At 45.5% G+C, this 12,776-nt stretch overlaps 1 protein-coding gene across 1 annotated transcript in view; it reads left to right on the forward strand.

The window, feature by feature from the left end:
- Positions 1-12,776, forward strand: part of galnt9 (polypeptide N-acetylgalactosaminyltransferase 9) — a 282,752-nt gene that overhangs the window by 202,273 nt on the left and 67,703 nt on the right. Inside the window, exons 8-9 of the mRNA XM_060843904.1 lie at positions 1,272-1,409; positions 4,761-4,856. Of these exons, the coding sequence (XP_060699887.1) occupies positions 1,272-1,409; positions 4,761-4,856 (234 nt within the window). The remainder of the gene's footprint in view (positions 1-1,271; positions 1,410-4,760; positions 4,857-12,776) is intronic.

Below are 12,776 nucleotides of genomic sequence, written 5' to 3' on the forward strand. Positions count from 1 at the left end.
TATCAACAAAGACACCATACTCAAACTACTGGACTGTGTCTCACAACACACTTCACATTCAACAACCAAATATATGAACAAATCAACGGCGCACCCATGGGCTCACCCATCTCTGGACTCATAGCAGAAGCTGTAATGCAAAGGTTAGAACAAACAGTCTTACCGCAAATTCAACCCAAACTCTGGGTCAGATATGTGGATGACACCTTTGTAATCATTAAAAACACAGAAATAGAGAACACACACCGGATCATCAACGCCACACTCACAGGAATCCGATTCACGAGAAAGGAAGAAAAGGACAACCAGCTCCCATTCCTAAACGTGATGGTACAAAGAACACCGAACAGAGAATTCCCCACAAAGGTATACAGGAAAGCCACACACACAGACCAAGTCCTAAACTATGAAAGCAACCACCCCAACACACACAAAAGAAGTTGCATCAGGACACTATTCAAAAGGGCCACAACACACTGCAGCACACCAGAACTACAAAAAGAGGAAGAAGAACACCTATACAATGTATTCGGCAAAAACGGATACCTGCACAATTTCATCAACAGATGCCTAAGGGAAGACAACGGAACAAGGACATGCCACAACCGAAAGGACTAGCCACACTCCCATACATCAGGAGCATTTCCAAACTGACAGCCAGACTACTACGACCACGAGGACTCATAACAGCACACAAACCAACAGCCACTCTCAGACAACAACTCACCAGGACAAAGGACCCAGCATGAGCAAAACCAACGTAGTGTACAAAATCCCATGCAAGGACTGCACAAAACACTACATAGGACAAACAGGAAGACAGCTAACGATCCGCATCCATGAACACCAACTAGCCACGAAACGACACGACCAGCTATCCTTAGTAGCCACACACTCAGATGACAAGCAACATGAATTCGACTGGGACAACACTACTATTATAGGACAAGCCAAACAGAGAACAGCCAGGGAATTCCTAGAGGCATGGCACTCATCCACAGATTCAATCAATAAGCACATCGACCTGGACCCAATATACCGACCACTTCAGCGGACAGCTGGAACTGACAACCGGAAGCGGCAGATTCAAACCACTATAAATGCCGGAGGAAAGATCACAGAAGCGCTTCACAGGAGGCTCCGAAGCACTGAGGATGTCACCCAGACAGGGGACGAAACATCTGCAACACAAATTCCCAGCTCGGTGAACAGAACCACAACATTCTTCTGTGTTGTACAACTCTATAATTCTTCCTGTTTCACTTCCACAGAATCCAGGGGTTGATTTTGGTGATGTTTCAGATAGAATAGCACTGCGCAAGAGATTGAATTGTCGGAGTTTCCGATGGTACAGGGACAATGTCTATCCTGAAATGAGGATCTACAACAATACCATCACCTATGGAGAGGTAAGCTGTCACAGTCATACTGCCTTCCCGATAGTGGTGAACCAAACTGGAATTCTAAAGCCACCTTGATGATGGCTGTAACTAAGTAGGTGACACCATCATAACATTGTGGATTCAAGTCCAGTCCCAGAAAACATGAGCACCAGATCAAGACAGAGACTCCGGCTCCAGTAGTGAGGGAGTTCTGCAGGGGTGGAGGTGCCACCTGTATTGGACATTAACCAAGGCCAGGTCTGCTGTTTTGAGTGAACATAAAATATCATATTTCACTATTTCCAAAGAAGAGCAGTGGAATCTTCACAGTAAAAAACAATGACTGCAGATGCTGGAAACCAGATTCTGGATTAATGGTGCTGGAAAAGCACAGCAGTTCAGGCAGCATCCAAGGAGCAGCAAAATCGATGTTTCGGGCAAAAGCTCTTCATCAGGAACTTTTCGGGCAAAAGCCCTGGTTTCCAGCATCTGCAATCCTCAATAATCCATTCATCCTTACAACACCTCACCCACATTTCAAATCTGAACAGTATTAAATATAGGAGTGGAAATAGGCCATTCAGCCCATCGAGTCTGTTCCACCATTCATTGAATAAACATATGTTTATTTAAACAAATATATGGAATAGTGTAGGATAGATGGGCTTCAGATTGGTTCCACAGGTCAGTGCAACATTGAGGGCCAAGGGGCCTGTACTGCGCTGTAATGTTCTATGTTCTATGAGACCATGGCTAATCTGATAATCCTTAACTCCACTTTCCTGCCTTTCCCCCATAACCATTGATTCCTCTTGCTGATGAAAAATCTCTCTGTCAGTCTTGAACACACTTAATGACCCAGCCCTGACAGCCCTCTGTGATACAGAATTCTACAGATTCACTGCCCTCAGAGAGAAGAAGTTCCTCCTCATCTCCCTCTTCAATGGGTGACCCTTTATTCTGAGACGACGACCTCTGGTCCTAGGCTCTCCCACAAGGGAAACAACTTTTGCACATCAACTCTGTCCTGTCCTCTGAGAATCTTGGATGTTTCCAAAAGGTCACCTGAAACTTCCAATGAATACAGGCCCAGCTCAACCTCTCATGAGGGGAGGTGCTGGCCAAGTGGTATTCTTTCTAGAGTATTAATCCAGAAACTAGAGTCCTAGGGACCTGGGTTCACATCTCACCACGGCAGATGGTAGAACTGGGATTCAACTTAAAAAAAGAAGCTGAAATTAAGGGTCTAATGATGACCATTGTCAATTGTCAGGAAAAACCCGGCTGATTCACTAATGTCCTTTTAAGGAAGGAAATCTGACAAGATTAGAGTGATGCTGGAAAAGCACAGCAGGTCAGACAGCATCTGAGGAGCAGGAGAATCAATGTTTCGGGCAAAAGCCCTTCACCAGGAAGGGCTTTTGCCCGAAACGTTGATTTTCCTGCTCCTCGGATGCTGCCTGACCTTCTTTGCTTTTCCAGCACCACTCTGATCTTGACTCTGATCTCCAGCATCTGCAATCCTAACTTTTGCCAAGGACATCCGTCAGCCTATCCTGGTCTGGCCTGCCAGACCCACAGCAGTGTGATTGACTCTTAACAACCCTCTGGTCAATTAAGGATGAGTAATAATTGCTCCCCTAGCCACATCTCTTGAGCGAATGAAAGAAAGACAGTTCCTCGATACCTGGTACCTTCCCCCTGGTGAACCTTTACTGGACTACCTCCATTACATAACCCAGTAATCATTGACTAAACTGCCCACTGTACCCACCTTCACACCTCCCCACATGCCCATTCACCTACCCATTACCTATTCACCTACCCATGCTTCAGAAACTGAACCATCATCCTGACACTACAGTAGCTGGTGCTGTGTAAAGGGGTTATGCCCCATCAAATGGAGTCTCTGAGGGACCATATCCTGTACGTTAGTCTGGAAGCTGAGTTTGTAAAAACACTGGAAGAAGCCAGCAAGCTCAGTTGGAGAACGAGCACGGACACAGCAGGCTGAATGGCCTCTTCCTGTGCTGGACCATTCTGTGATTCTGTAAAGCGCTTTTGGGACTTGGAAAGATTGAGAAATCCTCCCTTTGATGTGATCGACTTTGATTTGATGTAAATCCTTAAGCTTCTTTACAGAGAGCAAGAGATTTACAGAAGATTCAAAAGCTAAACCCATTGCCTTCGCTCAATCCTGTTTATCGCCCTGACAAAATTAGAAACATGTAAACCTTGCAGCTTGTCCCTTTTGTGAGCGAGTGTAGCAAAGAGGCGACTGTACTGGGGCGTATTCATCTCCCATTTAAACCTTGCACACTTGCTGTGAATCTCATTTCTGAGTAATCTCAGGGTGTGGAAGGATCGAACCATTGATTATTTTCCAGTTAAGGAGTTCACCCAAGATAGCAGTGTCATGAAAATTGTCGAATCCCTCCTCTGAGCTGACCTGGGGGAGGTGTTGGAAGAGCGTGCTGTGGTTAGAAGGATGGGCTGTAACATGACCTGGTGTAGAAGTGGGGAAGGAGGGGGGGCGCTTTTTAAAACCAAACCATGTTTTGTGAGTCAAATTAGAAGCACAATTCTCAAATCCACATCAGTCTGCCAATAGTCCCTCTGAAAGAGGGCTTGAAGCAGTCGAGGTTACTCCTAAGAGATTAGTGTTCTTAAAATAACTGTAGGAAAGCTTTTTACATTTTAGCTGTTCTTACTAATGCTTTTAGAAAGTACTTCTATCTCCTTTTCTTCAAACTTTATATATTCAGCATGAAACCTATTTCTGATCCCGCACTAACAGTGATATTAATGGCACTGGGGAATAAAATAGAATACAGCTAACATGGAGGAGTGTGACAGGGGCCCCAGGGTCAGCACACATATGGAGATGCAGTCAAGTAACATCCCTCTCTTGCTCCCGCAAGACTTCCACTTAAAGTGGAAGTGTATCTTCTTTCACAACTTCACAAAGTGCCAATTAAAAACCAAATGAACTGGGGGGTGCTGGGAATCAGAATAAGAAACAGAAATTGCTGGAAAAGCTCAGCAGGTCTGGCAGGATCTGTGGGGATAAATCAGAGTTAACGTTTCAGGTCTGGTGACCCTTCCTCAGTACGATTCTGAGGCGGGGTCACTCGACCCGAAACGTTAACTCTAATTTCACTCCACAGATGCCGGCAGACCTGCTGAGCTTTTCTGGTTTTGCTTCTCACAATGTGATGTCTGTTTCTGACAAACAAGCTGCCCGTAACCTGGTTCCTTAGGCTAGAAAGGTCAAAGGGAGGGATTTAGGGTTGGTGTTAAAAATCAGTTGCAAACACTCTCAGGAAGTTCTTGCAGTCAGGCTTGAGTTTGAACCTGCATTTCCTTTTAATCCAATAGGTACGAAACAGCAAAGCGAGTGGCTATTGCTTAGACCAAGGCTCAGAAGAAGACGACAGAGCTATCCTGTATCCATGTCACGGTATGACCTCCCAGGTAGGTGCTTCCTTCTGTGTGCTGCTCACCTGCTTTGTTCCTTTAAGCTGTGCAGTAAGTAGCAGCAGCTACTTGGAGATCTTCGCTCAGTCTCTTGGCTATCAGTTAGGATTCTGGGTAATCCAAGATGAAGGACAGGAAAAATTTCAGGCTGCAACAGCTGCTCCTTTTTTGAGGTATTTTAGGTGTTGGAGGTGATTTCCTCCAATTCCAGGAGCAGCAATTAATGTTTTATATGCTGCGGCATTGTTTTAGAACTTTGGAAAAGAAAGTCAAAACAACAGCACAGAGGGTGGTATGTGTATGGAATGAGCTGCCAGAGGATGTGGTGGAGGCTGGTACAATTACAACATTTAAGAGGCATCTGGATGGGTATATGAATAGGAAGGGTTTGGAGGGATATGGGCCGGGTGCTGGCATGTGGGACTAGATTGGGTTGGGATATCTGGTCGGCATGGACGGATTGGACCTAAGGGTCTGTTTCCGTGCTGTACATCTCTATGACTCTAACTCTAAGACATTGAGGAGATTTTCAAAGGTCCATCTCGGTATCAAACTAGTTATTTTAGGTCAGTTAAATTTGCCTGTCCCTGTGTTTTTGTTTTTTGCTGCTGTTTACCTATTATTTACTTACCTATGCTACTTAACTCTGCCTGTATTGCTCGCAAGACAAAGCTTTTCACTGTGCCTCGGTACACATGACAATAAATTCAATTCAATTCAATTCCAGAGGCAACCTATGAAATTTATGGAACCTATTCTAATCCGAGCTGACTGAGTTGATTGTAGGAAGTTAGTATCAGGCTCACTGAGCCTCATGCCCAATGTGAGAGGAGATTAGTGAGCCCTAAAAGCTCATCTGGAAGGGACAATGGATGCTTCCCAAATCTGTCAATGACCTGAGCCTAAACCGAACATGTTGTGCGAATGAATCAATGGTGTACTTCTGTGATGATAGGACAATGTAAGGAGCAACCCTATCCAAAGTCAAGAACTCTGAACAATCTGTAATCACCATGGCTACCTCGGTCAATCCCAGACAGGATTCATCTGTAAGACTCGATAGTCCTGTTTGGGGCAGCTGAGTTAGAGTTTGCACAGGGTTACACAATGGCTTGGAAAGTGGTCATTTTCACCCTGTCCGCCCATTGTTATTTTGGGTGGAGGTTTCTCCTCCAAAACTGCAAACTCTTAGAGGTGACAAGTCAGAGTACAATTTCTTTTAGCAATAAATTTCTCCAAATGCAGGTCTAGATACCCCTCAATCCTCCTGCCACCCTTCCTTAATTTACTCTACCTTCAAAATGTTCAACTTGCGTTTCTTCCTCAACAACCTAGTGCTCGATACTGTTGCTTCCAGCTATTCCCCTGTGCAGGCAAGGCCCGCACTCTCAGCACTCTCTGAAGAAAGCCTTCTCTACCTGAATTTCAGATCGGATTTCATGTATTGACTGCCTCTAGTTTTGCTCTTTCCCATAAGTGGAAACATTCTCTCTGTGCTTATTCAATCAGAAACTTTGAAAAACAGATTGAGGCTGTTCACCCTCTCCTGATGGCTGTCACCTCACATTCCTAAGAGCAATCTTATAGATCGTTCTTTGCTGCTGCCTTTACAGTGACTTTTATATTGCAGACAGCTGAACCGTACTCCAAGAGTGATCTAACCAAAGCTCGATATAGCTTTAGCATAGCCTCTATCCAACTCCTTAACTTGCTGGTTTGGTTTGATTTCCGATGGCCTTGTGACTCTGTGTCATTATTGTTAGTGATGGACTTTTGTTCCCAGATCCCTTTGCACCTCCAACACCTCCTTTAGATTTTGGAAGTATAACACAACCTGCTCATGTTTATTAATGAGTAGTGCACGCTGCTCTGAGTGGAAATGGATTTACTGCAATAAGTACATGAAAAACCGGAGCTGCATTAGGCCATTCAGCCCCTCTAGCCTGCTCCCCCATTCAGTATAATCATGGCTGATCTCATCTCACCCGCTGTCCATGGCTGTTCAGCCTGTTACGAATGAAAAATCTCTCTATCTCCCCCTTCACCGTACTCAGCATCCACTGCACTCTGGGGGAGTGAATTCCACAGACTCACTACCCTTTGACAGCAGGAATTTCTCTTCATCTCAGTTTTGAATCTGCTACCCCTTATCCCAAAGCTATGATCTCTCGTTCTAGGTTGTCTCACATGACCTCTCTACAACTACCTTCTCAATCCTCTTTCACATCCTTATATTAGATCTCCTCTCATATTTCTAAACTTTAACGAGTATGAGCATATGGGCGAGGGGAGTGGGAACCGGAGCTACAGGTCAGATAATGGAGCAAGTATGAACAGCCAGATGCAGTGTGCAGAGAGTCTGTGAGGAGGTTTAGGCACTTGATAGGGCAGTCAGTGTGGTGGGCTGAAGTGTGTCTATTTTAATGCAAAACGTATCAGGAATAAAGGTGATGAACTTAGAGCATGGATCAGTACTTTGAACTATGATGTTGTGGTCATTACAGAGACTTGGATATCACAGGGACAGGAACGGTTGGTGGATGTTCCAGGGTTTGGATGTTCCAAAAGGAATCATGGGGGAGGTAAAACAGGTGGAGGGGTGGCATTGCTCATCAGGGACAGTATCACCGTGGCAGTAGGTTTGCTGATGGTAAGCTCAGTGGAGTGGTGGATAGTGTGGAGGGCTGTTGTGGGTCACGACAGGGCATTGACAGGATGCAGCGCTGGGCTGAGAAGTGGCAGACGGAGTTCAACCTGGAAAAGTTAAAGCGATTCATTTTGGAAGGTCAAATTTGATGCAGAATACAGAGTGAAAGGCAGGATTCTTGGCAGTGTGGAGGAACAGAGGGATCTTGGAGTTCATATCCATAGATCCCTCAAAGTTGCCACCCAATTCAATAGGGTTGTCAAGAAGGCAAGTAGTGTGTTGGCTTTCATTAGCAGGGGGATTGAGTTTAAGAGCCGCGAGGTTATGCTGCAGCTCTATAGAGCCCTGGTTAGACCACACTTGGAATATCGTGTTCAGTTCTGGTCGCCTCATTATGGGAAAGATGTGGAAGCTTTAAAGAGGGTGCAGAGGAGATTTACCAGGATGTTGCCTGGATTGGAGGACAGGTCTTATGAAGAAAGGTTGAGGAAGCTAGGGCTTTGCTCATTTGAGTGAAGAAGGATGAGATGTGACTTGATAAGAGGTTTTCATGATGTCGAGAGGCATAGATAGAGTGGATAGCCAGAAACTTTTTCCCAGGGCAGAAATGGTTATCATGAGGGGGTATAATTTTAGGGTGATTGAAGGAAAGTTTAGGGAAGATGTCAAGGGTAGGTTCTTTACACAGAGAGTGGTAGGTGCATGGAATGCACTGCCAGCGGTGATAGTAGGGTCAGATACATTACAGACATTGAAACAACTCTTGGATAGGCACATGGAAGATAGTGCAATGAAGGGTATGTCAGTCAGTTTGACCTTAGAGTGGCACAGCATTGAGGGCCAAACGGCCTGTACTGTGATGTATTGTGCTATGTTCACATTCTATGTTCTATAAACTGCTTGAGATGTCATAGAAAACCACATCGAGAATGGAAATGTGCAAAGTGAAATATAAAGCTAAGAATGTTTGTTATAAAACTGTCTTGTTGGCATAACAATTGACAAGAGTATCGAGAGTCCTTGAAAACTAAGCAAGAGAAAACAAGTCAGTGATCTTCAGCCAGAAGTGCTGAGTGGGTGATTCATGATTGGAGTCACTGGATACTGCAAAGGCTATGGGCATTGACAGCAGTTCAGCAATAGTACTGAAAACTTGTCCACCGAATTTGTGACTCCCTTAGCCAAGCTGTTCCACTAGTTACAACACTGACATCAAACCAACGATGTGGAAAACTCCCCAGGTATGTTCTGTACACAAATCCCAGGACAAATCCAACCCGGCCAAATTCTGTCCCATCGGTCTCCTTTCGATCAGTAAAGTGATGGAAGGGGTCAGTGACAGGGCTATCAAGCAGCACCTGCTCAGCAATAACTTGCTTAGTAACGCCCAGTTTGGGTCCCCCAGGATCACTCAGCTCCTGACCTCATTACAGCCTTGGGTCAAACATGGACAAAAGAGCTGAATTCCAGAGGGGAGGGGAGAGGGACAGCCCTTAACATCAAGGCTGCAATCGACCGAGTGTGGCATCAAGGAGCCCGAGCAAAACTGAGATCAATGGGCATTAGGGGACAAACTCTCTGCTGGTTGGAGTCATATCGGAGACATAGGAGGATGGTTGTGGTTGTTGGGGGTCAGTCATCTCAGCTCCAGGATATCTCTGCAGGAGTCCCTCAGGGGAGTGTCCTAGGCCCAACCATCTTCAGCTGCTTCATCAATGACCTTCCATCCATCAGAAGGTCAGAATTGGGGATGTTCACCGATGATTGTAAAATGTTCAGCATCATTCACAACTCCTCAGGTATTGAAGCAGTCCATGCTCAAAACAAGATCTGGATGATATCCAGGCCTGGGCTGACAAGTAACATTTACACCACACAAATACCAAGCTATAATCATCACCAGTGAGAGACAATCTCACCACACTTCCTTGATATTCAACGGTGTTACCATTGCTGAATCCCCCACGATCAACATCCTGGAGGTTACCATTGACCAGATACTTAATTTACATTTCATAAAATGCAATGCTAAGCACGCAGAAGATATAGACTGTGGGGAAATAGATGGTGACATCTTGCAAAATGTCCAGATTACAGAGGAGGTAGTGCTGGATGTTTTGAAACACATAAAGGTGGATAAATCCCCAGGACCTGATCAGGTGTACCCTAGTGCTCTGTGGGAAGTTAGGGAAGTGATTGCTGGGCCTCTTACTGAGATATTTGTATCATTGATAGTCACAGGTGAGGTGCCGAAAGACTGGAGGTTGGCAAACGTGGTGCCACTGTTTAAGAAGGGTGATAAGGATAAGCCAGGGAACTATAGACCAGTGAGCCTGACCTCGGTGGTGGGCAAGTTGTTGGAGGTAATCCTGAGGGACAGGATTCACATGCATTTGGAAAGGCAAGGACTGATTAGGGATAGTCAACATAGCTTTGAGTGTGGGAAATCATGTCTCACAAACTTGATTGAGTTTTTTGGGGAAGTAACAAAAAGGATTGATGAGGGCAGAGTGATGAACATGATCTGAGGGGAGTTCAATGAGGCATTCAACAAGGTTCCCCATGGGAGATTGGTTAGCAAGGTTAAAATACCCCAGATATAAGGAGAACTAGCCATTTGGATACAGAACTGGCTCAAAGGTAGAAGACAGAAGGTGGTAGTGGAGGGTTGTTTTTCAGACTGGAGGCCTGTGACCAGTGGAGTGCCCACAGGGATCGGTGCTGGGCTCTCTACTTTTTATTATTTATATATATGATTTGGATGTGAGCATAAGAGGTATAGTTAGTAAGTTTGCAGATGACACCAAAATTGGAGATGTAGTGGACAGCAAAGAGGGTTACCTCAGATTACATCAGGATCTGGACCAGATGGGCCAATGGGTTGAGAAGTGTCAGGTGGAGTTTAATTCAGATAAATGTGAGGTGCTGCATTTTGGGAAAGCAAATCTTAGCAGGACTTATACACTTAATTGTAAGGTCCTAGGGAGTGTTGCTGAACAAGGAGACCTTGGAGTGCAGGTTCATAGCTCCTTGAAAGTGGAGTTGCAGGTAGATAAGATAGTGAAAAAGGTGTTTGGTATGCTTTCCTTTATTGGTCAGAGTATTGAGTACAGGAGTTGGGAGGTCATGCTGTGGCTGTTCAGAATGTTGGTTGCACGACTTTTGGAATATTGTGAGCAATTCTTGGCTCCTTCCTATCAGAAGGACGTTGTGAAACTTGAAAGGGTTCAGAAAGATTTACAAGGAAGTTGCCAGGGTTGGAGGATTTGAGCTACAGGGAGGGGTTGAACAGGCTGGGGCTGTTTTCCCTGGAACATTGGGGCTGAGGTTTATAAAATCATGAAGGGCATGGGTAGGGCAAATAGACAAAGTCTTTTCCCTGGGGTGGGGGAGTCCAGAACTAGAGGGCATAGGTTTAAGGTGAGAGGGGAAGGATATCAAAGAGACCTAAGGGGCAACTTTTTCACACAGAGGGTGGTGCGTGTATGGAATGAGCTGCCAGAGGATGTGGTGGAGGCTGGTACAATTACAACATTTAAAAGGCATCTGGATGGGTATATGAATAGGAAGGGTTTGGAGGGATATGGGCCAGCTGCTGGCAAATGGGACTAGATTGGGTTGGGATATCTGGTTGGCGTGGACGAGTTGGATCGAAGGGTCTGTTTCCGTCCTGTACATCTCTACGACTCTATAAATTAACTCCAGGATTAACATCCACAGAGATTATGAAAATAGCAACACAGGTTGTTCACTTCTTTATCCCAGGTAAAAACATTGACTGCAGATACTGGAAACCAGATTCTGGATTAGTGGTGCTGGAGGAGCACAGCAGTTCAGGCAGCATCCGAGGAGCAGGAAAATCGGCGTATCAGGCAAAAGCCCTTCATTCCTGATGAAGGGCTTTTGCCCGAGATGTTGATTTTGCTGCTCCTCGGATGCTGCCTGAACTGCTGTGCTGTTCCAGCACCACTAATCCAAAACCTCTTTATCTCAGCTGGTGCTCAGGATTTAGCTCAGTTTTTGCAGGTGGAATATAATGTCGGAAAATGTGAAGCTTTTCATTTTGGAAAGGAGGAAAACTGCAACACAAAGGGACTCAGGAAACCTCTGCACGAAACACAGCAAGTGAGTACACAGGGGCAGCAAGTAATGGCTAGTGGAATGTGGGCCCGTATTTCAGGGGGTTCGGAGTGTAGAGTCGGGAGGTCTTATGCAGCTGTCCATGGTGCTGGGGAGACCACATCTGTCATACTGTGGGCAGGTTTGGTCCCTTTTTTAAGGAAAGATGTCACTTCATTGAACACAGTTCAGAGAAAGTTCACTTGGATGATCCCTGGGATGGAGGGATTGTCTTAAGAGCTAAGGTAAAACAGGTTGGGACTCTACTGACTGGAGTTTGGAATGAGAGGTGACCTCATTGAAACCTATCAGATTGTTAAGGGGTTTGACAGGGTCAATGCTGAGAGGCTGTTTCCCCTCATGGGAGGGTCTGGGACAAGGGGGCATAGTCTCAGAATAAAGGGGCATCGATTTCAGACTGAGATAAGGAGGAATTTCTTCTATAAGACCTCAAGACATAGGAGTGGAAAGTAAGGCCATTCAGCCAATTGGGTCCACTCCGCCATTTAACCATGATTGATGGGCATTTCAACTCCACTTACCGCACTCTCCCCACAGCCCTTAATTCCTTGTGAGATCAAGAGTTTATCAATCTCTGCCTTGAAGACATTTAACGTCCCGGCCTCCACTGCACTTCGTGGCAATGAATTCCAGAGGCCCACCACTCTCTGGCTGAAGAAATGTCTCCTCATTTCCATTTTAAATTGACCCCCTCTAATTCTAAGGTTGTGCTCACGTGTCCTAGTCTCCCCACCTAACAGAAACACCTTCCCAACATCCACTTAAATAGCAATCACTTGCCTTCCCAACAGCCTTGCTGCTCTGACCTCACTTGCGCCCAGCTTCCACCACTCTCCGCTGTAAAACAATAAGGTCCCTCAGAGGGTCATGAGTCTTTGGGGCTCCTTGCTACAGAGAGGTGTGGGGGCGGAGTTCTTGTGTATATTTCAGAGACAGAGAGATTTTTGGTCAGTCGGAGAATCAAGTGTTGGGAGAAGGGGCAGGAAAGTGGATGGAGAGAATGTCAGATCAGCCACGATGCTATCATCTGAAGCAGACTCGAGGGGCTGAATGGCCTAATCCTGTTGCTATTTCTGATGGCCTTTTGGTCTTACTTCCTTGCTTTGACTCACAAAGTAGTCCTCTTTCCA

The sequence above is a fragment of the Hemiscyllium ocellatum genome, chromosome 24 (genome assembly GCF_020745735.1).
Source record: "Hemiscyllium ocellatum isolate sHemOce1 chromosome 24, sHemOce1.pat.X.cur, whole genome shotgun sequence".
In the NCBI taxonomy this organism is placed as follows: Eukaryota; Metazoa; Chordata; class Chondrichthyes; order Orectolobiformes; family Hemiscylliidae; genus Hemiscyllium; species Hemiscyllium ocellatum.